This window comes from Aulonocara stuartgranti (genome assembly GCF_965226115.1).
Source record: "Aulonocara stuartgranti genome assembly, chromosome: 14".
Taxonomy (NCBI): domain Eukaryota; kingdom Metazoa; phylum Chordata; class Actinopteri; order Cichliformes; family Cichlidae; genus Aulonocara; species Aulonocara stuartgranti.
In genome coordinates this window covers 40,143,348-40,169,484 of record NC_138950.1, presented here as the reverse complement: position 1 = coordinate 40,169,484, position 26,137 = coordinate 40,143,348, and the positions used below count along the sequence as shown (strand labels likewise).

Here is a 26,137-nt window from a genome sequence, read left to right as displayed (position 1 = left end):
CGTTTATCAGTGTATCTATTTCTGATCAAGTGATGCTCTGTGTGCTCTTCTGAAACATGTCTGATTCAGAGTTGTCTGAGCAGACTGCGTGGTGATGATGCTCATGTCGCTCATGCTGTACGGCAACAATAATATTTGGAGAGCTACAAGTGGCTGCGCTCTGCAGCACAAAGCGCGCAGCCTGGCCAATGAGCTCCGTCCTGCACACGCACTCAGATTTCTGTTTGACAGCGATGCTCGAGTTTAGCGCGACTTTAAAACTGAGCAGCTCAGAGAAGTTCGCGTGCAGACAGGAAACGGTGCAAGATGGGAAAGCAGCAGGGAGGACGCGCGAGTGCATAGGCTTTTAAAAGACGCATGGGCTGAGCTTGGTGCCATTGCGCACAACTTCTTGAACGGCGGACTGTCCCGAGTGGGAGCAGAGATGGCGATGCCGAGCAGTTCTTTCGTTCTTTTTACGCAGTTCTTGCTTTATTTGAAGGTGACACATTGCATGGAGGTCGATTTCTGCAGACCTGTTCGCCTGAGTCAGAAAAAGCCCGGAGTGTATTTGCACCGGCGCGCCGAGCAGATGAATGAAGATGAGATCGTGTTTAGACTTCGTGCATTCAGAGAGGATTTTTACCTCCATCTGTCTCCAGATTCCAGTTTCATTGCAGCTGGGAGTGTTTCAGCACCCGACACCTTTGCAGGCTCTGAATTCAGGGAATGCTTCTACTCCGGCTATGTCAACGCAGACCCCGACTCCTTTGCCGCGCTGAGCCTGTGCAAAGGCCTGCAGGGGGGATTCTTCTATAACGGCGTGGAATATTTTATTAGCCAGACCGAGACTGAAGACGCAGGGGCCGCTTCTGTGCGTGGAAACTCCTTCGACAGGACGCATATCATTCGCCGCCGCAGACGCCCAGCGCACTCAGCTGGAAACTTCACCAGCAGGTGTGAAGTTCCACCTGACACCAACTTCACCGTCTCCCTGGAGAGATACAAGTACATGAGAGAACTGGAGACGGACGGCTTGACCGAGACTGTGCTCAATTCCTTGGGGAGGTCTAAGAGGTTCGCCGCCGTCCCCAGGTTTGTGGAGGTGCTGGTTGTGGCAGATGAATCTATGGCTAAATTTCACGGGGATGGCCTAAAGCATTACGTTCTGACCCTCATGTCAGTAGCAGCCAGGCTTTACAAGCACCCCAGCATCCTCAACTCCATAAACATAGTGGTGGTGGGCTTCATGGTGATAAACGACGATGACAAGGGACCGAAAGTTTCCAGTAATGCTGCTCTGACTCTGCGCAACTTCTGCTCCTGGCAGAAGAAGTTAAATAAACACAGTGACAAGCACCCCGAGTACTGGGACACAGCCATTCTGTTCACCAAACAGGTAGGTCAAAGAGCCAGAGCTGCATTAGAGATGTGGCTGCTGCAGAGAACAGAACTACTGCACTCATGGATGGATGGTCAGATCCTGGAGTCTGGGGCACAAACACATACAGGGCCCCCTGTTCACTTAGACACCAAGACTAAAACACAGCTGTAGCTGAAGTAGATGCATTGTGTCATCCAGGGGTCTCAAACCTGTGGCCCGGGGGCCACTTGTGGACCACGTCAGCCCTACTTGCTGACATGAAGAAATAACGCAGTTTGTCCCTTGTTGTCGAGTGCAATGTTAAAATAAGTTCTTTAAGAAGCCCAAAATGATTTAACATGAAGGCGACATGAGCAGAGAGCACAAACACACTGAGGCTGTGTTACTCAGTGACAGACTCGCACTCATGTCTGCAGTTTGATTTGTTAAACACGAACACAACGACAGCAGCAGTGCTGCCACGTGTGCACAGACAGCACCAGTGTGTGTGTTCAATGAAAGGATCCAGTTAGTTAAAATCTGTGTTCACGTTTGCAGTTTGCTCTTTTTATACAGTATTTGAAATTTTAAAAACAAACAAACAAAACATTTTAGGAAATATTTGTGGGTGTTTTCTTGTTTATTTGTTTGTTTTTGTACTACTTGAACATAAAGTGTCCGTCCAATGAGACGACAGTGCCAGCAGTGGCCCACAGCTCATGTAAGTTTGAGACCATTGATGTAATCATTGTGTGTCTGTCTCAGGTTGTTTGATGTTTTGATTGTCTCTTTGTATGTTTGCGTCTGTTTACGTCACACAGTGAGTTTTTGTTGGGGTCGTTTGTATCTCTGTAGTCATTTACACGTCTTTGTTGGGCCTCATCGCTGTTCTTTTGGGCATCATGTGGGTTTGTGTTTCGTAGTATCTTTCGTAGTACTTTGCTCCCCTTTGCAGTTGTTGCTGATTGCTTGAGGTCGTTTCGTGTCTCTGTTTGTTTTGCTTTTACTTCACGTCTCTTCATCTCGACACTACGTCTCTGTGTCTTTTTTCTTTGCATTGCTGTTTGAAACTGTCTCTTTGCAGGGATTTAGTGTTTCTCCACCTCCTTGTAATTGTTTCACAGCTTTTTTGAGCTGTTTTGCATTTCTGTGGTTGTTTCGTGTTTTTATAACTATTTGATTAGTATGTCTTTAGTGGGTGGTATAAATAGACTAGGGGCCCTGAGTTTGTAACCAGTAGTTTGATACTGACTTTCCAGCATTGCAGGGTTTCAAACACCCATTTCACACGACCACAGCTAATTAAGGTTGTCGTGTTTATCACCCCAGTTTTAAAAGGTGGCTTACTTGTTGCTTCTAGGTTTGATTGTTAGAGTGTAGAGCAAGCCTGACGACGATGCAAACTCCCAGAGACCTTAAGAGTAATCCTCAGCAGCAGCAGTAGTGGCGGCAACAGTGCTTGTCTGTGACTCTGTGTCACAGGCTATCGTTATCAAGATGTGATGATAACACAAATGGCCAGTGTCACTGTGGAGACTTGTTATGATTCCTGCACAGCTGCCACATTTACCCATCACTAGTGATCAGTAGGCTCAGTATAGGTGCAGCTACATCCCAGGACTTGCACAGCTCTGCGAGTCCCCTTTTCTGTTGGCTGCTGCAGTGCGTCAGTGGAAAAGACCAGCTGAGCCAGTTCTTTCCATGAAAGACCTCACCTCTATCTGCCTCAGCCGAATAAGAACTGGATTACTATCTGCCTGTAGTGGCCATCTTCATACTATCAAAAACTCTGTAAGAATCCAGCTAGAATTCCAACGACTCCCTCATTTATTCAAGCTGATGTAAGCTGGCACCGTCTGAAGAGTTCAGCCTGTTCACAGCTGTCAGATAATCCCATGTGGTCACCAGAGCTGTAAACACTGGCTGATTCTTACTTCTCCGTCTCTCCCTCTTCAATGCCTGCTCATTATCGGGGGTCATTTTTCCATTAGGTCCACTTTGGCTGACGGTCTGATACACGTCGGCCTCCTTTGCTTAACACGTAGCAACATACAGAAACATTTACGTCAAAAAGAATGAAAAATTGTTCCAGTGTTGGGAACCATCCCTTAATCACACTGTTATATATAGGAAAGTCCAGGTCCAGTGCTGTTGTCCTTGTAGGGCACAGTGACTCCAGCTGCTGCATTGGAAAAAATAATGCAATAGGTTATGAAGTCTAAGATGTGTGGAGTACACATGGTTGGCAGTGTGTGTTACAGCCTTACTGGGCCAACACTGGGTTAACAAGTTCATTTTCAGCTGTCTTCATATTTACTTGGAACACACAGGTACATGAAAGCCACTTGGCCACAAAATCATTCCTGACTTGACATAATGAAGCAGAGACACAAAGAAACCTTTTCAGTGAGCCTCGTGACAGAACTTTGCTACAAAATTACTGATAATCGTTGAATTGTGGCCATTATTCCAAGAAGTTGTTCAGTGGGAAAATACAGTTTGCTGTAATGTTGAACACCAAGCAGGTGCAGCGTGTGCAGCGATGCTCTAAGCTAAAGTCACAGACTAATGTGGACGTAAGCAGTGGAAACGTCGTACTCATTCACCAATTTGTATTTGTTAGTGTCACTTAGTGTTCATAGTGAGTTGTTACATTACAATCTGTGACTTGTCATGTTACTAAGTTATCAAAAATAAACAGTGTTAGCGTGGACACGTTGGTTAGACTGCACAGAGAGTGTTAGCCTATTGGCTAATGTAGCTCTGGCTGTGCTAGCTCTATCGCCATCAGGTTTGTATTAGGTAAGTGTGGTTAACCACGACACCATAGCCACAACAAATAACCAGCAACAAGCTTGGTAATGTCTCTCAGAGTGACAGTTTGAGTTGAAACCTCGCTAGTGTGGTTTCTGAGCTGTGGTGGTGGTGGCCCAGCCAAGGGGCCAGAACTGTGGTACACTACTGACTCTGAGGCTCGCTTTGCTGGCAGCAAGACCAGCTAACGGATGAGGTCAGCTAGGAATCTCTGTGGATTATGATGTTTGCGGACGACGCTGGAATCTGTAAAGGAAGCAGATGGAAGATAGCATGGGGAAATGCTATGGAGAGAAGATGAAAGCAGAAGTAAGGCAGTGCTGGCAGGGTGGAGTCGGTGGGGCGAGTGTCAGGGTTGATTTGTAAAGGGAAGGTTTACATTATGCTCGTGAGACTTTGTGATGTGTGACAGAAGTGTTTGTAGGCAAAGAGAGGCAAAGCTGAGATGGACAAGTGCAGAGGACGGATCGCAGGTATGTTCAACAAAGCGTGTTGATTGTAGAGCTGCAAGGAAGCTCCACATTTTGAGTAAAAGAAAAAGAAGAGTTTTATAGAAATAGTGAAGGAGGACATGCAAAGGGTTGGTGTGAGAGAGGAGGATGCTGGGATATGATCTACCATGGTGACCCCTACAGAGAGCAGCCAGAAGAACAAGCAGCACTGCCATCAAAAGGTGTCATTATCACAAAATCGGAAGCACATGCCAGACCGCAATTATCAGCCCGCGAAGATTCACGCAAATCACTCCGAAATGCACAGTCCAACCTGTCGGCTGTCTCGCTAGCTAACTTCAACATGCTCGCTGACACAGCTGTAAGTTTGGATGCATCCTGCTCAGCAGCTGCATCCCACTGAGGCAGAGGGAGAAAGATGCTTTCCAAATCCTTAAGGGCCTTTCCTTTTCCTTCAGCCGATCGCTTGAAAAACCACACTATATAACTCATCACTTTGTAACGCTGACATTTGTTAACAACAAGCGCAGTATACACCTGAGGCTGATGGGAACGCCAGTTTTATATAAACACAGCCATAAATTAAAGCAACGACCATTTTCAAAATTTGATCCACTGGTGGTTACAGCAAGGCCAGCACCTCATGAAGCAACACATCAGTGTTCTTCTGGAAGGAACATAAACACCTCTGATACTCGATGTTGAATCTTTGCACATTGGTGCTGATTTAGGAGACGACTGAAATCCAAAGGAGAGCTCCTCTGGGGACCCTCAGTGTCACACATGGAAACCAACCCAACACTTGTTGAAATGTTTCAGTTTGGACAAAACCACCAGTGATCTGTCCTCCTTGTTCTCAAACCACATTAACAGCATAGCTAGAAGATAACACCACAGCTGTAAATGTGGGCACAGGTGTGGGGATCATCCTGGTTTTGGAAGTTTTGTCTTGAAGTTTTTGTCTTGAAGTTTTGTTTTGAGTACAGACGACTCCTCTGTACAACTTACTTCAATCATGACACTTTTGCAATTCAATCAAATTACTTTTCTAGAACCAGCAGCCACCATAAAGGCACACGACTGTGTTCAGTTCTGGTGCAGCAGACTGTGGAGTTTTACTCTGAATACCACTTTGAAGGAGTGCTGTGAAGTTTACATCAAGTGTAGGTTAAAGTACTGTCTGCATTTCGGGGGGAAACCTGCATTTGGTGGCATCTGGGTGCTCCGAAACTACAGGTTTTCTCTAAAATGTTGTACAGAGGGTACAACAGGACATATCAGGACAAATATATATTTAATAAAGGTGCTCAGACAACAAATAAAACAACAGACTGATTCTTATCAATATAAAAACATCAGATGTTCACATAAAACCAACAATTTACTTTGAACTGTTCTGTAAATTAAGAATGGGTGAATGTAAGCAGAGAGTAGATGGGAACAGACTTTGCGATGAACACAGTCAGATAGATTCCTGTGGATTTATTCCACTCTGCGCTGCGCTGGAGGTATATTCTTACCTCTGTACAGAAACACAAAGAGGAAATCTGTGGCAGCCCATCTCCCCCGACCCTCTGCTTCAATATATTTTAAGAACAGGGAATAAGCAAACCACACTCCCACATGCTTTGAATTAGTTCCTTTCATGGTCTGTTCAATGTGTTGCTCAGGGCCCAGCCACACATAGCATGTTTGGAACATGGCCCGAGTCCAATCTGATTTTTCAGGCTTCCAATGAGAATAAAGAAGCACACATTTGTCTCTGTGTCACCAGGATCTTTGTGGAGCCACGACCTGCGATACGCTGGGGATGGCTGATGTTGGGACCATGTGCGACCCGAAGAGGAGCTGCTCCGTCATCGAGGATGACGGCTTACCCTCGGCTTTCACGACTGCTCATGAACTTGGTCAGAAGTTTTCTCACATTATGCACCTCATGCTAAACCAACACGACCACAGAATGACTTTTTATTTGGGGCTTGACAAACTTGTATGTGCATAATCAGTGCGCAGACTAGCCCGGCCTGTGGGACTTATTATTTTCATGGTGAATTGTATGGTTGCGGTTCTTGGTCTTGATCCTGGGGGACTGGTGGGTTTCAATCTGTCAATTTAATTGCCTTCATCTGATGCTGTGTTTGAAAATCAGTATCATTACAATCAAAAGCAGCGCTCAGTGTTTCACCGAGCAGCCACACCATGTAACTTTGTATTCTGGCAGCTGCAAATGGCTGCTGTGAAAAATCTCAACTATTTCATTTGATATCATAAAGCAACATCTTTAACAATCCAGCCAGTCTGTGGAAAGGAAAGGGGCAACGAAAGCACAGGAAATATTACTGGTATGTCCAGCAGTGGCTGCTAATTGTAAACTACATACATAAACTATTGTTCATCTCCGAACATTTGGGGTGGAAGTGAGTGACACGAGCAGATTCATACTACTGTTGTGTCTGTGAGTTAGCTATTAGCTACAGCAAGCAATTTAGCATAAAGGTCTGAAGATACTGGGAATGGCTCGCCTGCTTCATCCAAGCTCTACTGAGTACTGTTACAAAGTACACTTTGGCACAAACAGCTAGCTCTTAGCCCTGCCCCCAGTGCTTTTCTTTGTTAGGCTGGCTGTAGCCAGGTTAGCCTCATTAGCTTAGCCTCTTACGCAACCCACAAACATCACTTCGTTTTTACTCTGTCGCGGCGGGGTGCGCCGGTGTATTTGGAAATAAGACCCAAAAGCAGATGCTGATTGGGTTTTAATGAAAAGCGAGCCTTTATTTGCCTGGTGGCAGGAGTTAGACATAAAAACTAAATGAACAGAAACACTGAGAAACACCGTGACTGTGACTATGGGGGGGATGACAGACGACCTGACAATAACTAAACAGAAAAGCACAGGCGAAATACACACAAGGGTGATTAGGGTAATGAAAACACACGAGGACACAGCTGATACACATGAACCTAATGACGCTACTGGGAAGTGAAAGTAAACACAATGACCAAAGACCACAACACTCTTTCAAAATAAGACAGGAAACATGGAGAAAAATACAGTAATCGATTAAATAAAACTAAAATACACACAACACTGGCTCACAGACCCAGAACCATGACATACTCTGGATAATGTTTTTATTCTGACATGACAGTTACCAGGTTATATGAAATCCTAGTTTCAATGTATTACGGTGATTGTGCACCATAATAAATTCATTTTGTAAAATTCTTCCAGAATTTGTGAAGAGCCTATTAGCTAGCTAAATTACCAGCATAAATCTGTGACTCCTAATGAAAACATAAATAGGTAATTCTTCTCCGCCTGCTGCCTTAATGTTTAGTAATAGATAGCATTAAACTGCACAAACTTGTAAAAACTCCTGAGACTGAGTGACCGCTGAGAAACCTGCTGAAAAACAGAGGGCTTTAGCCTGAAACCAGATGCACGAGTAACCCGAGAGGCCCAGGAGAGGCATTGGTTTACACTGTCCTCATATATGTTAAGTAATTACACAAGTTCCCCCTCGAAATAATCCGGTCTCATGAACGACCGCATTAAAACCACAGTTTATGTTTCTTTTTTATTTTGGAAGGCACTGCTTGTATTTAGGGAACGTAATGATTTCCTTTGGAAATAAAGTGCTCTGTTCCTGACATCAGCTTCAGATGACTGAGTAGAGCTGCTGTGTGTATGTAAACGATTTGTCTTTGCATTAATATGTTCGCATTTCTCTTTATCTCCGCACGAACTCATTGTGCTCGTGTTTTACTGAAAACAGAACCAAAATGAGTCCTCCTCTTCCCACTGTTTTCCCTCAGGCCACGTTTTCAACATGCCCCATGACAATGTGAAGGCATGTGAGGAGGTATTTGGGAAACTAAAGGACAACCACATGATGTCTCCCACGCTGATTCAGATAGACAGGAGCCGACCCTGGTCTGTGTGCAGTGCAGCCATCGTTACCGAGTTCCTGGACAGAGGTCACGGTTAGTAAACACTTCCTGCTTATGTTTCTGGACTCTGATTAACATCTAATTATGTCCAGGCGTCGTCATCCAGCTCTCAGCTGGTAGCAATCTGACTGTACCCACAAAATGTTTTTTTTGCCTGTAATTTCTGCTTGATTTCATGCCAAATGATATTTCTGTTTAACATGTTTTCAATCATTTGGATTCAGTTATTGAACTGTGCCTCACAATCATATTGTTTTATTTTAAAAAGTCGGAGCAATTTATCTAAAGCAAGTTTATCACTGGAGTGTTTAGTTAGAACCAGGCCACTTTTAAAAGGTGCACACGTAGTAATTAGTCAAATGACTTTACAAACTATAAAGATGTTGGTTATAGAGAATTTTATATAAATACTGTTTGTCATTGCAGGGGCAACATTTTAGTGGTTGTTGACGGCTTAGCACGCCCCCCTAATGTGATCGAGGTGAAAACGAAACTCACCTGTCGTCAGGCAGAACGCGGATGCTGAGGCTTGATGTGGACCAACTGGTCACACAGTTGTTTTACATGACTGGTGAACAGCCGAGGCAAGGCCACAGCATTTCATTCATATATGACGTTAAGTTGTCATCAGTTCAGATTTGATAAAAAAGTTGTACTTAACTGGTGTACGTGAAATGAAAATTCTGGATCCTCGTCCAGAAATCTTGTTTTTCTGACGGATCACTCGGTTTCTTCATTTCTAGCCAAGAGCAAATTTCTAAAAGACAAGTTAACAGAGTGATTAGTGTTATCTGCCAGTCAGACATCAGTAAGAGACATGGTGGACGTCCCATCTGGATTCTGTTGATTTTCAGTCTGGGTTCTGTTTCCTGTGGTCTTCTTTGGATGAGAGTTTGTTTTTTTACTACATGTTAGAGTTTTGAGCCAGAATCAGAGAAAACCACCGACTGTATGTAAACGATGTACATAGACCTCATGATATCACCTGTTTGTTGTTGGGGGCTGCAATCTTCACCCATCCTCTTCTCCTTATGTGGTGCTGAACGATACGCCAGCTATCAATCATGAGGTGAAAGGTGCAGCCTGTGCCACCACTAGGTGCACGTCTTTGGACAGTGGGGAGATGCCAGAGCACCTGGAGAGGACCCGCGCAGGTAGAGGAGAACATGCAGGTGTTGCATTTGAAGACCTTAAATTAGTGATTGAGACCATAAAGTCATCATGAAGATTTCTCCGGTGAGGCCATGGATCAAGAGAGCCGAGGACGTTTCTCATATGTTATGGAATATATGATGGTTCCAAGTTTACCTTAATGTAGCAATAACTGCCAAGGACATGAGAAGTATAATATCGATGCATTTATTATGGAATATTACTTGATATTAGAGAACACAGGTGGACATTCTTGCTTCAGCAGGCACAGCTATTCAATTCTGAAGTTGTAACCTCACACACGGTTTCATAAACTTCCTCCTACGCTCTCTGGATAAGGAAACACATTATGTCTATCTACAAGCTGCCGGCTGTCCTCCAGCCAAAACACCCAGTGCCATCAGTGGACTGAGGTCATTGTAGTCCTACAAGCTCCAATAAGACTAACCTTCTCTCAGGCCTTCCTGAACAGTGAAGCAGCATCTGACAGACTAGTGCTGTCACAATAACCTGGACCTAACGGGAATAAAGAAACAGTGGAGTTTGGAACTCAAAGTGCACTGAGCTGTCGGTCCTCTGCCTGCACAGAGAGGAGGTAGAGAGGGAATATGTGGTAGGTGTGAGTATCTTCACAACAGATCGTCACATTCAAATCCATCGTCTGCATCAGCACCTGCTGACTCAACTTCTCTCAGGCTGCGTCCACGCTGGCCAGGATAGATTTGAAAACGGCGTTTTTGTCTGAAAACACTCGGCGTCCACACTATCGTTTTCTGTCGTTTTCACAGAGTTGTGCGTCCACATTGAAACGGCCCAAAACGCTCACATTTTATTACTGCGCACGCGTGAAACGCAAGAAGATTCGACCTGCCTCGTTTCTGTCTTATTTACTTTCCGGCTCTTTGAAACGTCGGCAAGATGTCGAGGAAAAGCAGCGGGTTTTTTAAATGGACTAGCAACGAGGTGGAGTTGCTGCTGCGAGTAACACAAAAGTACAAAGGTGCAAAAGCGAGTGAGAATACTAGGGCTGACAAAACTGAGAGCAAACAAAACAACTGCTGTATAACGTCCTCCGCTATCTTAGGTTAATTGGCCACGTGACTGCATCACATGACTAAAGTGCATCATCGTTTTTGAAAGTCTCTGTTTTCGCTGTCCACACTGCGACGCAAAAGCACCGTCTCCAAATGAATTCGTTTTCGAGAGCGTTTTCTAAACACTGCGTTTTCCTTCGGGGAAAATGGCGTCTCAGTGTGGACGGGCGGCCAAAACGCAGAGAAGATGATGCGTTTTCAAACGAAAGCGCATTAGTGTGGACGTAGCCTCAGTCTTCAACACTCCTGACCTGCTGCCGTGTGCTGAGGTTGACCAGCTGCTCACAGCGAACAACAAGAATCCACAGCAGGTGGTGACGGCGTCACAGCTCCCCACTGACTCCATCTGTTTTACAAAGGACCCCACTCACTGTGAACATCACCTGTTCTTTCCTCCTGCCTTCTTGGAGGACGTACAGCTCACACATTAAAAATACAGATTCTATATTATGTTATTGTTTTAGAATAAAATGTATTATTTTCCTTTTCCAGTATTATTTGTACCTGTGTTTACCTTTCTCTCAGTTTATTTTACACGCCCTGACGTACAGCAGAGAAGCAGGACGCTTTTTCACTGTAACACTGTTATAATGACAATACACATTTGTTCTATTCTGGATTATAAATACACCAACAGAGTGATTAACCATCCTGAGGGTGACTGTAAGTGAAGTCATTAAATGTACTAATTTATTATATCACCCCTAATCTCCAGCTACCAACGACTGCCGTTCCTAAAACAAGCAAATGAACCTGAACAAGCTAACAGTGCTGAGTCATTAGCTTAAACTAAACACGATCAGGCGTCTGCACCGTCTCATGCAGAGCACACTCTGCTTGTTCACACATTATTTATAAGTTCAAGCAGTGCCTGTCTTCCATAGGCTTTGATGCTGCAGGTTTAAGTCCGACATAATGTTAAACGTGCATCATTGTTTATCTCCCTGCCAGGACCTTACATTAACTTACCTAAATGTACCTCAGCGTCAGTGTCATATAAAACAGATCAAAATGAATGCGTGAGGTGAACGCACACTGGTTACATTTTCAATTAAATTTCCACTGACTGATGAAGCTCAGTGACCTCGAATGAGTTTTCACACGTTCAGGTGACAGGAAGCATCATCCAAGTCCCGATGTCCCGTCCACAGCTATGTTATGACGCCAAAAACTGAACTCGATGTTTCGGAGAATAAAGGTCGCGTCAGACCATCACTTGCAAGGGGAGAAATATAGACGAGGTTTTTGCAAAGACAAATACAGATAATAATGAACAGGAGCCCAAAGAACAGCGTGGCCGTGCAGGCAGACCGGCTTTGTCAGAGCCTGTTTCCTGTTTTTAAACACTTCCCATACAGTTCTGTACATTTAAACTGTGTTTCTTTAGTGACATAGTGAACACGTCAGACTCTTATCCTCTGTGACATTCATTCAACTTTCATGTCGCAGCTGTTTTTCAACTATGACCAGACTCTGAGAAAAGAGGACCGGCAACATTCAGTGCTGAAATGTTTGAATTTATTGACAGCCATGCTTCTTTCCACCTGGTAAACACAAGTGCACAATTTACATTTCTTTCATCTGTTCTGTGTTTGCTCTCGTCACCGCCTCACATCTTCATCCCATTTTTAGCTGCAAAGTGTTCGTATGCTAGCTGCAGACTTTGTTTGGTACTGGGTAGGTGATGTAGTGTAGTGCACACATTTCCTGCTGCACAAAATGATGAGAGTAAAGAGACTGAACCAAAACATTCAAGGGTGTAAGAAACAGTGAGCTCAGTGAACAGCTACAAACATTTGTTAGTGCATAGATAAACTACATAACAGGTTTTTCTCAATCAGCATCACCTACATGCAAATAAGGCTTTTCTCCTTTTGTAATAATATTGATTAGCTATTTAAAGAAACTGATCACTCCACGAATAAAGCTTTGCTGTTACTCTCGGTGTGTTTCTAGGAGACTGTCTGCTGGACCAGCCTCAGAAGCAGCTGACACTGCCCGACAACCTGCCCGGCTCCAGCTACAGCCTGCACCGTCAGTGTGAGCTTGCATTTGGCCCCGGCTCCAAACCCTGCCCTTACATGCAGCCCTGCTCCAAGCTGTGGTGCACGGGAAAGGCCCGAGGACAGCTGGTCTGCCAAACTCGACATTTCCCCTGGGCCGATGGCACAAGCTGTGGCAACGGCAAGGTTTGCTACCAGGGGGCTTGCTCTGTGAAGAACAGCACTGAGCACATCAAGGTGAGACGGGGTGTGGAAAGAAAGCAGCATCCCATCCTGCTCCAGCATTTTTGTCACAGACTAGTGAACAGCTTTGATCGTTCTTTTGTCTCAGGTCGATGGTCGGTGGGGGAAGTGGGGTTCATTTGGTGACTGTTCCAGAAGTTGTGGAGGCGGAGTTCAGCTGGCAAGAAGACAGTGCAACAACCCTGTCCCTGAAAACGGAGGCAAATACTGCTACGGCCTTCGTGTCAAGTACCGTTCCTGTAACCTCAGCCCTTGTCCTGACACAGGTACGCTGATCCTCGGACCATTCACCATAAAAATAAACCTTAGCAACCATAACTATTTTTGTCCAGTGATGGCAAGTAATTCAAACAGAAGGTGGCAAAATCCTGCAATAAATCCCCCAAGGAGGGCTCCTTAAGCCTATATCCAAGTATTAGATTAGCATTAGATTAAAATGCAAACATGTGTTCAGTATTTTTAAAATTTTCTTCAGTTTTAGTCAGAAAATTTAAAAACAGTCAGGGAGGTGTATAAATACCTCATAGACTTTGCTTTGTCATTTTCCTGTTAGCTTACTTGCTAACAGTTTTCATAAGCACAGAAACAGCAGCATTAATGGGACTAGCTAGTGCTAACCTGGTACGACAGTTTCTGCTCTGTGTTCGAAGAAATTAAGTCAGCTCAGCATTAAGATTATTTAATTAATGAAAAGTTAGTTGGTTCTTAAGTAAAACGGCACTGCTGCAAGCTAACAGCTGGCTAGCTTAGAGCTCATTCACACAGGCCTAGAGGCTGGTCGAGGACCCTTTCACAACCTCATTTACTCTGGACCTGTTGCTGTCTGTCACCAGGTGGAATCAGTCACACAACCTCCAAACTTTAGTTTCTATAAAACATGCCACGATGTCAGATATTAACCACAGAGCAGCAATGAAACTTGAAAACGTGCTACAAATCGGAAATGGAGAATGTTTGCTTTCAAAGTAAAAGTGCCTTACCACTAAATCCAGCAAAACAGTCAACTTTTAATTTGAAGGCAGATTAAATGTCTGATTTGTATCCCACTCTTCACAGTTTCAGTGCTGCTTAGCCAACAGGTCAACCAATTTTACACAGCAACAGCAGCAAACACCAGCAATGCTAACTGTCCTTTTGTAGTGCGTGGCTGCGACTCCAGCAATCAGTTTTACAGAGGCTGCCAATGACTGCCTCCAACCAGTTGGGGAATAGTCAAAGGAGCTTGCAAAGAAAAGCGTCTGGACTTCTTTAAGTTGCTTGAAGACGTTTCACCTCTCATCCGAGAAGCTTCTTCAGTTCTAAGGTCAAATGGTGGAGAGTCCCAGATATAAACCTAGTGGGAGTGACCCCCCACAGAGGGACAAAAGGACCCCTGATGATCCTCTAATCGCCTGAGCCAAGGTGTGAAACTGGGTGTGGGTCCCAATCAGCCAGAGTTTCGGGTGAGTTCATTGTGAAACCTGGCCCCACCCTATCATGCGAATTCCTGAGGTCAGATGGCCCAGGATGTGAGTGGGTGTTAAGGTGTCTGGGAAGGATCTCAAAACTGGATTATAGATGGCAGAGAGTTGGTGTCGTAAGCCCCGCCTCTGTTCAAAGATGGTCGCTCACAGTGGACATAGATGGCTTCTTTCACTCCTCTTTCAAACCATCTGTCCTCTCTGTCCAAAATGTGAACATTGGCATCCTCGAAAGAGTGACCTTTGCCCTTAAGATGCAGATGGACTGCTGAGTCTTGTCCTGTGGAGGTGGCTCTTCTGTGTTGTGCCATGCGCTTGTGAAGTGGCTGTTTGGTCTCTCCAATGTAGAGGTCTGAGCATTCCTCGCTGCACTGTACAGCATACACCACATTGTTAAGTTTGTGTTTTGGCGTTTTGTCTTTCGGGTGAACCAGTTTCTGTCTGAGTGTGTTGCTGGGTCTGAAATACACTGGGATGTCGTGCTTGGAGAAAACTCTCCTGAGTTTCTCTGATACACCGGCTACATAGGGGATGACAATGTTGTTGCGTCTGTCCTTCTTATCCTCCCTCGCTGGTGTCTGGTCTTCTTTTCTGTGCCTCTTTGCTGACTTTAAGAACACCCATTTAGGATAGCCGCAGGTTTTGAGTGCTTCCTTTACATGTGTGTGTTCCTTCTTTTTCCTTCAGGCTTAGAGGGAACATGTTCTGCCCGGTGGTGTAGGGTCCTGATTACTCCAAGTTTGTGTTCCAGAGGGTGATGGGAGTCAAAGAGGAGGTACTGGTCTGTGTGTGTGGGCTTCCGGTAAACTTCGATGTTGAGGTTGCCGTTCTCTTCAATGTGCACAGCGCAGTCCAGGAACACCACCGGGCAGAACATGTTCCCTCTAAGCCTGATGGTTTGAAAGAGGAGTGAAAGAAGCCATCTATGTCCACTGTGAGCGACCATCTTTGAACAGAGGCGGGGCTTACGACACCAACTGTCTGCCATCTATAATCCAGTTTTGAGATCCTTCCCAGACGCCTTAACGCCCACTCACATCCTGGGCCATCTGACCTCAGGAAATCACATGATAAGGTGGGGCCAGGTTTCACAATGAACACACCCGAAACTCTGGCTGATTGAGACCCACACCCAGTTTCACACCTTGGCTCAGGCGATTAGAGGATCATCAGGGGGTCCTTTTGTCCCTCTGTGGGGGGAAACTCCCACTAGGTTTATATCTGGGACTCTCCACCATTTGACCTTAGAACTGAAGAAGCTTCTCGGATGAGAGGTGAAACGTCTTCAAGTAACTTAAAGAAGTCCAGACGCTTTTCTTTGCAAGCTCCTTTGACTACAATGACCTGGATGACTGAGAACCTTCACAGACATCTAATTTGAGGCTGTTGCTTCATTTCCAGATAAAAGCTTCCGCGAGGAGCAATGCGAGGCCTTCAACGGCCTAAACCTGAACACCAATCGGCTGGGCTCGTCTGTGGTTTGGGTTCCCAAATATTCAGGCATCTCTCCCAAGGACAAATGCAAGCTCATCTGCCGTGCCAATGGGACCGGATACTTCTACGTCCTTGCTCCAAAGGTATGCATCTGATTTTCAGCCGTTCCACTCAGGAAACAATTCTGATTGTATCTGTTTCTATCAACTCTTTCTTAACACACTGAAAAACGTGTTCAAGAACGCAAATTATGTTCATTAAATGAAAGATAAGTGATGGCTGTACACAGTACAAAGATCAGCACTGCTAGCTTTCATTATGCTGCAGTTAATTTCAAAATGAAAGTCCTGCCACGCTTGTATCTGTGTAACGAGCTCAGACATGACACCGGCCTATCAACTATTATGCTTCATAATGAATCTGAACTCCTCAGTGTTTAACACTTCAGAAGTCAGGAGTCAAAACCTGATGGGACGCTGAAGCTTTGAGTTAGAAAGGTTGGTGTGTCACTGCTTGGCCTTATTCACAGTTTGGGAGATGATGGTTACATCCATCACTTTTAAAGTGACAGGTGATGTTTTGGTGGCAGCAGAGAATCAATAGAGTGGTGAGAAAGTCAAAGATGGAGAGACAGAATCACTGCACAGCTGTGGCTTCTCAGCAACCTTTTATGAAATCAGCAGAAATACAAGCCAACGTCTCACTGACATGTTGTGGCAATCAGTCTGGGGAAGCTTCTTGGTTTGTAGTGATTTATGGCTCTGCTTTATTTAAAGCAAAGGCTGGTAGCTCTCTCTGATGTGTGTATTCATGCATGATGTGAATGTGGCAGGTTGTGGATGGGACACCCTGTTCCCCGGACACTACGTCTGTGTGCGTTCAGGGAAAATGCATCAAGGCAGGCTGTGACGGCAAGCTGGACTCTAACAGGAAGTTTGATAAGTGTGGTGTATGTGGTGGGGACAACCAAGGCTGCAAGAAGGTCTCAGGATTGTTCACCAAGCCAGTGTAAGTAATCCCCACATACAAATTTTACCTAGTACATTGCTCCATGTGACAGAATGTTTCTAAATTCAGTACATCAGCAAAGTGGAATCAAATCGTAAAGATAAAGTATCGATTTTGATAAAAAGCTTCAAACAAAGATGCAAATGTTACATTTCAACCCATATTTAATCTGAAAGACTCGCTGTACACAAACACAATTCACCTCCTAAAAAAGAAGTTCTGCTATACTTGGCACCCGAAAACAGGAAATGAAAGCTTGTGTTTAGAGAGTAGTTGGCTGAAGATGTACTGGTAAGACTGGTTCTGGTAGAAATGGCACATGGTCTTATTCTGGATTCTGTCATTGTGCTAAGTTTAGTTGTTTGCATTGTGCACTAACACATGGGACCTAATTAGTTTGTATTAATGATATTTTGGCACTTGTAATTTAAAACCACTCGGTTGGACATCATCAGTGTTTGACACCTTTTCATTTGCAGCCATGGCTACAACTTTGTGGTGATGCTGCCCGTTGGGGCGTCCAACATTGACATCCGTCAACGGGGCTACCGAGGAATGGTCAGCGATGAAAACTACTTAGCCGTGAAGAACCGCCACGGGAAGTACCTCCTGAACGGCAACTACGTGGTGTCAGCTGTTGAGCGTGACCTGCTGGTGAAGGGCAGCCTGCTGCGCTACAGCGGTACCTCCACATCTGTGGAGATCCTTCAGGCCACCAGACCCCTGGTGGAGCCTCTGACTGTGGAGGTGCTCTCTGTGGGGAAGATGACTCCTCCCAGAGTACGCTACTCCTTCTACATCGCTAAGGAGAGCAAGGAGGAGAAGACTCTGTGGAAAGAAGAAAAAAGTCATAAATCAAAGAACAGCGTCTTGGCTGATAACAACAAAATTGAGTCTAAGAAGCAGGTGATGGGGAAGAGACCCGTGAGTCACTGGGTGACAGGTGGATGGGATTCGTGCACAGTGACTTGTGGGAGTGGTCTGCAGAAGAGGCTGGTACAGTGCCAGAGTGTGGATGGACGTCCTGCTGTGGACTGTGATGGTGCTGACCGGCCCGTGTCAGTAAGAGCATGCGGGGATCCGTGTCCCGTGTGGGATGTTGGGACTTGGTCTCACTGCTCCAAGTCATGTGGGAGGGGCTTTAAAAGGCGGCTGGTGCGCTGTATTACCGAGAACGGCCTGAATCTGCCCAGAGAGCACTGCTCTGGGAAAAGGAAGCCTCAGGAGCTGGACCTGTGCAATCTGAGGCAATGCTAGAGCTGAGCAGGCGCAGCCTGGTGGGTTACCTTCAGCAGTCAAGTGAACCTTTAGCCCTAATCAGCATGATAATGATTCATTTGCTGTGTCAGGTGACTGTTACTGTGACTGAAGGGGCTACACCAGAGAGGGCCGTCTTCCATGGTCTGAAGGACAGACATTTATTCCCTAAGAGAAAGGAAGGAGACCGCCCCCTCCCAAACTGTCAAACCTGCAGCGGGAGGTTTGACTCGTGGTTTGTCTACCTCTTCCAGGACCGATGACCTGATGCCTGCATATACAAAAGACCTTCTAAGACTTAGAGTTTGCAGCAGAGCTGCTGCATCCTCAAAGACTCCGTTATGCACATAAAGACTTTTAATCGCTGTCGGAAACGTTCAAAAGACTTGTAAACACAGCGCTCACAAACTTCTTGGTATACCTACACAGGGTGAGATCTCAAAGCAAGGAAATGAAAGTTTGTGAGATTCGATCTCAAAAGCATTACTGTGCTGTGATGATGTCTTGCCTGTGTACTGGACTTCTCTCAATACTGAGGAACTGATGAAAATGTGAAACATGGTACTGTATATGTCACATTTAAGGCCTCCTTGATCCATGCAGTTTCTACATGTTCGTTTTCCTTTTAGTTACTGGTGTGTGCGATGGGCTGTTGTCTGATATGGACAAATGAAACACAGAACCCAGCTTTATATGTCTCCAAAAAGAAACAGATCCAGGTCATTAGTGACTCTTTAGGGTTAGCGACGGGTTTAAATAGCACAGAAACTCAGAAAGTGTTAGGGTGACATGGTGGTGTGGTGGATCCTGATTGGTTCAAATCCAGTCTGGTCCTATCTGTGTGGATTTCGGGTGTGTCTCCCGTGTCTGTGCGGTGGACACACAGATTAACTGGCGATTCTAAATTGACCGTGCGCGTGTGTTTGTCTGTCTTTGTACGAGCCCTGTCACAGAGTGAAATTTTGCGTTAAGTTTTCCTTTCACTCTGGATGGCTCACAGGTGACCTGGTGGATGATGAGAGGTTAGCTAAACATCAAAGAATTCCTGAATTAATGACCAAAGTATTAGTAAGTTTCGAGCTGAGCTGAAATTATATTCTATACAGTGAATGTAGTCGGTCAGTATGATGCTGTTTCTAATGTGTGTGTCTTTTGTGCAAAGAGCAACAACACATGTTCAGCTGCTTCTTCTATGTTGCCAAAGACCTGTAAGCTGGCACAAAGCCTTAGCACAGTGAAACAGCTCTCTGCAGAGTGGTTTTCATATCTGTCCTCAACCTGAAGCTGGCTTGGTACTGACAAACCCTGACCTCCAGGAGGCTTTAGATCAGGTAAAAACTTGAAATGGTGGATTGATAAATTCATGAACTACTGTTCACCCCACTCACCTTCAGAAATAGAGTCAAATTCCATTTGTGTTCCTTTAGGTAACCCCTGCATGAATATACAAACTAGGACTAAATACCTGGACCTCCAGGTAACTTTGTGTATCTTTTAAAGTACATATATGTTCTTATACATGAAAGCATACATGGCTGCACGGCTTCTTCACGTATGTAGACACATTCAGTAAAACCTTCAAATCTAAGATTAAAATGATTATTTTACAGGTTTCCTTATTTCTTTAAGATTTAACACATTCAGATTTCAGAAGGTGATGGTCGGCCAAAGTTGACTTTTCTGTACATGCACTCATGTCCTCCCAATTAGTCAGTATTAGCATACACTAAATGTACACCTAATAAAAGGCTATAGTTCTCCTGGTTAAGCAGACAACCCATATGAAAATGTGCCTGTGTTTGTATCGGCCGCAGACCATTTTCTGCAGATTATTCCCGTCGCTTTGTGGCTGCATCCCTCCAGTTACATGGTTTAGGACTAGACACTCCATAAAGCACAAACCACAAGGGACCACAAAAGAAACGATCAGCTGTACCCACTGTACCTTTAAATGTACAATAATGTACTTCACTTTCTAAGTGAATTTAGCATTTTGACTGGTTTACCAGACAAAACTAGTGACGTGAAACCACTGCCTTATGTTTGCCTGCATTTTACAGACCAAACAATAGACGTTTGTAGTTTGCTTCCCTCCTCAGTAAAGCTTCTAAAGATTATGGAAATTAATCCGTTATTGCAAAAAGAAATCATAACTGTCTTGCTATGTTATCACTACGTCTAAACCAGTTATGACAGCAATGTAATTTTGACGTAAACTGGAGCCTAAGAAATGCTTCAGTGACAGACTTTGTGGGAAGAACCATTCAAGCTGCTGCTTCCAGTTGCTCTTCGAGGGATCAGTGAATTTGAACTCAACAGAAAGGTTCAGTGGTAAAAGCAGCAGAAATCCCTCCAAGTCAAAATAAGACCTGAATGCACTGTGAGAATCTCCCGAAAGCACTTTGTGTATGAAAAACAAAACACTTGTGCAACTGCTTAACAACATGGGGCCAAGAATGTGGAATATAACACAAGCATCTTTCGACATGGTGTCCAGTTTAGTTTGCTGTGCAGACAGTCCAAGGTTTCACATTTTAGGTCGCCTGCAGACACTGACAGATGGGCCATGCTGTACATTTATCTGTGGACATGATACATTTGTCTTTAGTCCCCTGGGAAAATTCCTGGGATGAAAATCTAGCAGGATAGATATATTTCTACTGACGAGCCACATCCTCGACTGGACACAGAATGAGTAAGCTCAGAGACGATGGCAGGACAATGGAGCACTAAAACTGCACGCAAAAAATAAGTCAATAATAATAGTTGTAATAAATTTATATAGATAAAATATAAATAAGACTCCCAACCAGAGAATTTAAAAAGAACAGAGCATTAAAAGTAAAATGCCAGCAGCAGAAATAGTCAAAGAAAACCTCAGTAGATACAAACTGCAGTTTTTAATTGTTGTTTAAAAGTTATCCAAACTTAGCTGTGTGAGAAATCACTCTCTTTAAATCACGAATTAACTCTGATTAACCACAATGTGTCAGGTTGGTAAAACCACAGCGTGAGCCATTACCCATGATGGGAGAAACCCTGGACCAGTGATCAACCTTCCCAGCAGTGGCCAGCTCACCAAAGTTAAGAGTGTGTCAGTGAGTCACACAGCAGGTCACAAAAGACCTCAGAACAACATTAAAGAACTCAGTTAGCTCGGAGGTCATGATCCAAACATATGAAAGAGGCAAAGGAGAGTTCAAGGAGAAAACCTCTGCAGACCAAAAAGAACATGTAGGATGGTCTCACATTGTCCACAAACATCTCGATGAGCCCCAAGTGTGGACTGGTGAGACAAAAACTTTTTGGAAAGTTCAAGTCTCAGTATTTGGTGTCAAACTAACACAGCCTTTGATAAAAGGAAAAGTCTTGGTGTTGGGAGTGTGTCTGGTCTGCTTTGCCAACACTGATGGAATCAGGAAATCTGCTGAAATCCTGAAGGCGACTGTCCGGCTGTCAGATGGTCCCTCGAAGTCCACTTGAGCCAAAATGACCTGAAACGCAGGACGTTAGTGTCTGGACCTGAATCCAGCTGAGATGCTGTGGCATGACCTTAAACAGGATGTAAATTCTCCAGTGTAGCTGAATTAAAACAATTCGGAAAGAACTGACGAGTGGGCCAAAATCCCTCCACAACAACGTCAAACACTCGTTGTTAGTTTGTGCAAACACTTGATTGCAGCCAAGTGTGGCCCAACCAATATTTAGGTTTTTACTTTTTCACCAGAGGCCAGGCGGCTTTTGTCCCTGTTGTCTCGTAATAAATCAAATCATTATTTAAACTGCATTTTCTATTTACGGTCATCTTTGTCTGCTATTAAATGTGTTTAATAATATAACACAACATGTGACAAACATGCAACAGGAAGGGAACGATTTTTTTGTTGTTGTTTTTGCTCATTTATTATATCTGCCTACATTCATAACACAACATTTTGGACCGTTTCCTCCAGTGTTACATTTTATTCTTTGTGGTTTACAAAAAGAAAAATGTGTTTTCCTGATGAAGCTTATGGAAACAAACGGATCACATGTATCACCAAGCAGCTCCTGTTGTTTTTCCTCCCTGGTGTAGCGTTAACATGTGTTGTTGAACAGAGAGTTGATCCACGGCGTGCTGGTATGTCTGTACTCGCCATTATCCTCGCAATATTCACCAGACCACTAGCAAACCATTTACGGGTGGTTATGGTTTCCCTTTCACATTAATTCCTTACATGCATTTTGGCAGTTCTTCTATTACAAATTGAAACGTCTGCATGTTAAACGTGTGAAAATTCCAATCAAATACGTAGATGCTAAGACGTTAACCCTCTGGTGTCTGATTGGTGGTTAGTAATGACCCCAGCTCCAACCCAAATCCCAACCTGAGACAATGAGGTTCATTTTATTACGCTGGTCTCACAGGTCTGTCCAATCAGATAAGGAGGAAAATAATAACCTTAACTGACTCACATCAAAGACTGTTCACGTCTTTCTTCCAAAACTGGCTGTTTTGTCTTCAAATTAAATATTTAAAGTATAAGATTAGTCTGAAGTGGGGTTCAGCTGTTGCTCTACTTTGAATCATAAATTCATGCATGATGATCAAATGTTGGGTTTATTGGAAGTTTGCATTGATCGACTCTGTCCTTTAACAGAAACCTTTTTTGTGTTTGTTTAGAGGGACCAGTTACACCATCTAAAAGGTGGTGATGCTATTTTTATTATTCATGCACATATAATATTGTTTTAACTGTTGTCCCTTGTATTGTATACTATGTATACATTCATCTAGCTGAATACAATAAAGTATTGAGATATTCAGATATTCCACATTCACATGTTGTTGGCTGGATGTTTGGTGAAGCGCTCCTGTTGGTATCTGTTACATCATATTTCTGCTGTGCCAAGCAGTCTTCCACCACACGAGACAGTCTTGATACTTAAGCCCTTCCTCAACTGAAGCATGACTACAGATAAAAACACATTCATTCATCTACTTTGGTATTCTGCTGATTTAAGCTCCCTTGTCTCGACTGTGCTGTAATAACACACCGGCCTGGCGAGCGAGCCTGACGCATTGTTGGGCAGACACCATCATTCCAATCATCTAAGGACTTATTAGCCATAATATTTAACATTTTTTAGAAGGTGTGGTTAGCTGAAGCAGGCTGTCACAGGGAATCACACACAGGTGTGTGCATTTCATTTCTACCTAGAATCAGGTCGATGTGTCTCCTTGTGGCAATATTTAAGAGAAATGGACACTTAACCAGGTACTGGACTCAGTGACAGCACAAGTTCATACAAAGAAAAACGATCGTCCTAACACGTGTGCTAAACACTCAGCTGCTCTCCTGTGTAGGGTCCACAGCACATGTGCATTTGTGTGTCCCACCCACAACTTGCTGCTTACATAATAAACTTGGCATTGTGATTACCTAACACAAATAAAAGTCCTGTTTTAGGCACTGAGAAAAATGTACTAATGTGACGCTTTCATCCTTTTTAAACTGACCATGTTTCCAGCTGTGGGTAAAATATCCCACTGCAGTCCTTTTGGCCCACAGGGTATTTATCTCTTTTGTCAATTAGATTTTTGGTTGCAACCTCATAAGTGAACACTGGAAAGAGCGAGCAGCTAGCTGTGGTCCTTTGTTTAGGTCTCTCAACAGTAATGACGTGTTTACGGGGTCAGATTCACCCTAAAACATCGCGCTCTGATTATGATGCTAAGGTCAAAGTCAGGCTCACTTGTAGTGAGCCTCAGAGCCACACCTGGAGGAGGTCAGGTGTGTGCATATGTCAAGGAAACACTCGACTTTAGCACAAAGTTTCCCTCTTCTTAAAGAGACATTTGTTGTAAACCACTTCTAAATATAGCATCCAGTACCCAGGTAATCCTGTCTGGCTTTATCATCGTGTTTGGGTTTCATTTTTTTATCCATCCATTTTCCTAATGTGTAGGTTTGCCCTGGACTTGGTGGTGCTCCAGGACGTTGCCATTGCAGACCCTACACCAGGGGTGGGGACTCTCAGTCCACGAGGGCCGGTGTCCCTGCAGGTTTTAGATCTCACCTTGGGTCAACACACCTGAATCACATGATTAGTTCATTACCAGGAATCTGGAGAACTTCAGGACATGTTGAGGAGCTAATTTAGCCGTTTAAATCAGCTGTGTTGGTTCGAGGACACATCTAAAACCTGCAGGACACCGGCCCTCGTGGACTGAGATTGCCCACCCCTGCCCTACACCCTCCTGTGGCAGGTGTGGGAAATGGAGATGCTTACTGAGCCTTCTCGTTTCCTCTCTCCTTCTGAGGGTAGCATCTACCTCCCAGTCTGAAATGCATTAGCTTCATTTGGATGCCTGAAGTTCACGATCAGCATGTCAGTCTGTAAAGGACGAAAGCAGGCATTGTTCAGCCAAAAGTCCTTCCTCTGTAAATGTGCAGCTAAACCAAATATGTTACTGATATGCTTCAAACTCCTCTAGATCTCCATGGGTAAAACTGTGAGCCAGTAAACCAGATGTTCTTTCTCGTTTTGCTTTTATAGATAAGATGTGATGAAGAGTGTTCAGTCTGTGCCAGAGCATCGTCTGAGATCAGTTCCCTAAAGGTTGACTTGTAAAGTTGCACAAGGCCACATGACTATCTACTGTTGGCCTGAATCACACCCAAGTCAAATATGTGGATTTGCAAAGATCAAACTAGATACACTTCACCCACAGCTCAGTTCTTGAGAAGAAAACAAACTGTAGTGAGATTATAATATATTACTAATGTGTTTTACTTTGGGCGCAGAGCGTTGCAGACAGGCTGGGTTGGTGAGCGTGGCCGTCCGTGTGCAGACTGAATGTTACGTCTTGGAACTTCTGCTTGGGCGATAAAAAGAATCTGCAGGATGGGGAGATTACGTTACCCGATGATGTGAGTGGATTGGTTGAACCAGCAATAAAGTTTGATGTAATTTAGGTTTAGTTTCTCTTGAAAAGCCTGCATACCTACCTGTTGGAACAGCACTGAATACCGTCGGACAACTGCAGAGCCCAGCAATGGTTGTCTCGGCATTCCTGTCTGACACCATTCATATTAACTGTAGTAATTAGATTAATATTAAAATATTGATGAGTGAAACACAATCGTCTGTGCGCTCAGGTTACACTGTTGCTGTGAGTCTGACTGTGAGGCCGTGCAGTCACAGAGGCAGCATGCCCATCACTCATTAGCTTGTAGAAGCATCTTTACAGGTAATAACTTGGAGTTGACTTGCATGACTGTGGCCCACTCTTCTTTGCAGTGTTGCTTCTTTGCAGTTTGTTGGCTTTCATTTCTGCAAAGCTCTCTTAAGATCCCACTAAAGCATTTCAGTCAGGTGAGACTGGACTGTCAGACTGTGTTGGCCAAGCTTTAGATGTTGCACATATGGCTTCAAATGTGACTCTAGATGCATGCAAAGATGCATGGGCAACTCAATGATTTTAAGATAATCGAGTCCTGTGGCTGCAAAATGGCCCAAATCATCATCCTCCCATCACTGTTCTGAGCAGCTGTGTGATGAAGGCCAAACATCTCTGCAAATATCTAAACACAAATACCTGCTGAGATTATTTAAAGCAGAACACCAAATTTGTTTCTTTTGGTTGTATTACTCACATAGTTTAACATTATCACATCATAAAATACACAAAAAGCTTCTCTGCACTTTACAGTTGTGCACAGTTGTTTTTTAACACAAAAAACACTGAATGCAGTTTATAATTATTACGGGTGAAAAAGACCAAGCTGCGTTGCAGCACCCTTAGCAGCAAAACTGCAATCAAGCATTTGCAATAACTGGCACTGAGTCTTTTACAGCACGGTGGAGGAATTTTGGCTCATTCGTCTTTGCAGAATTGTTGTAATTCAGCCACATTGGAGGGTTTTCAAGCATGAACCTTTTA

At 44.2% G+C, this 26,137-nt stretch overlaps 1 protein-coding gene across 1 annotated transcript; it reads left to right on the top strand.

The window, feature by feature from the left end:
* The first annotated feature begins 192 nt into the window (after positions 1–192).
* On the top strand, positions 193–23,031 carry LOC309688471 (A disintegrin and metalloproteinase with thrombospondin motifs 15-like). Its single transcript, XM_082504249.1, has 8 exons — positions 193–1,378; positions 6,383–6,515; positions 8,425–8,592; positions 12,762–13,045; positions 13,140–13,317; positions 15,913–16,088; positions 16,778–16,953; positions 17,433–23,031. Exons 1-8 carry the CDS (start codon positions 425–427, stop codon positions 18,208–18,210), a joined length of 2,847 nt encoding a protein of 948 aa, XP_082360375.1. The 5' UTR covers positions 193–424; the 3' UTR covers positions 18,211–23,031.
* Positions 23,032–26,137: the final 3,106 nt, after the last annotated feature.

What these genes read in the sequence shown, in the direction of transcription:
- LOC309688471 (XM_082504249.1), top strand. Translation starts at nt 425, where the DNA reads ATGGCGATGCCGAGCAGTTCTTTCGTTCTTTTTACGCAGTTCTTGCTT. An exon ending in CACGACTGCTCATGAACTTG is followed by an intron (nt 6,516 to 8,424) that starts GTCAGAAGTTTT and finishes GTTTTCCCTCAG; the next exon opens with GCCACGTTTTCAACATGCCC. An exon ending in TCTACGTCCTTGCTCCAAAG is followed by an intron (nt 16,089 to 16,777) that starts GTATGCATCTGA and finishes TGAATGTGGCAG; the next exon opens with GTTGTGGATGGGACACCCTG.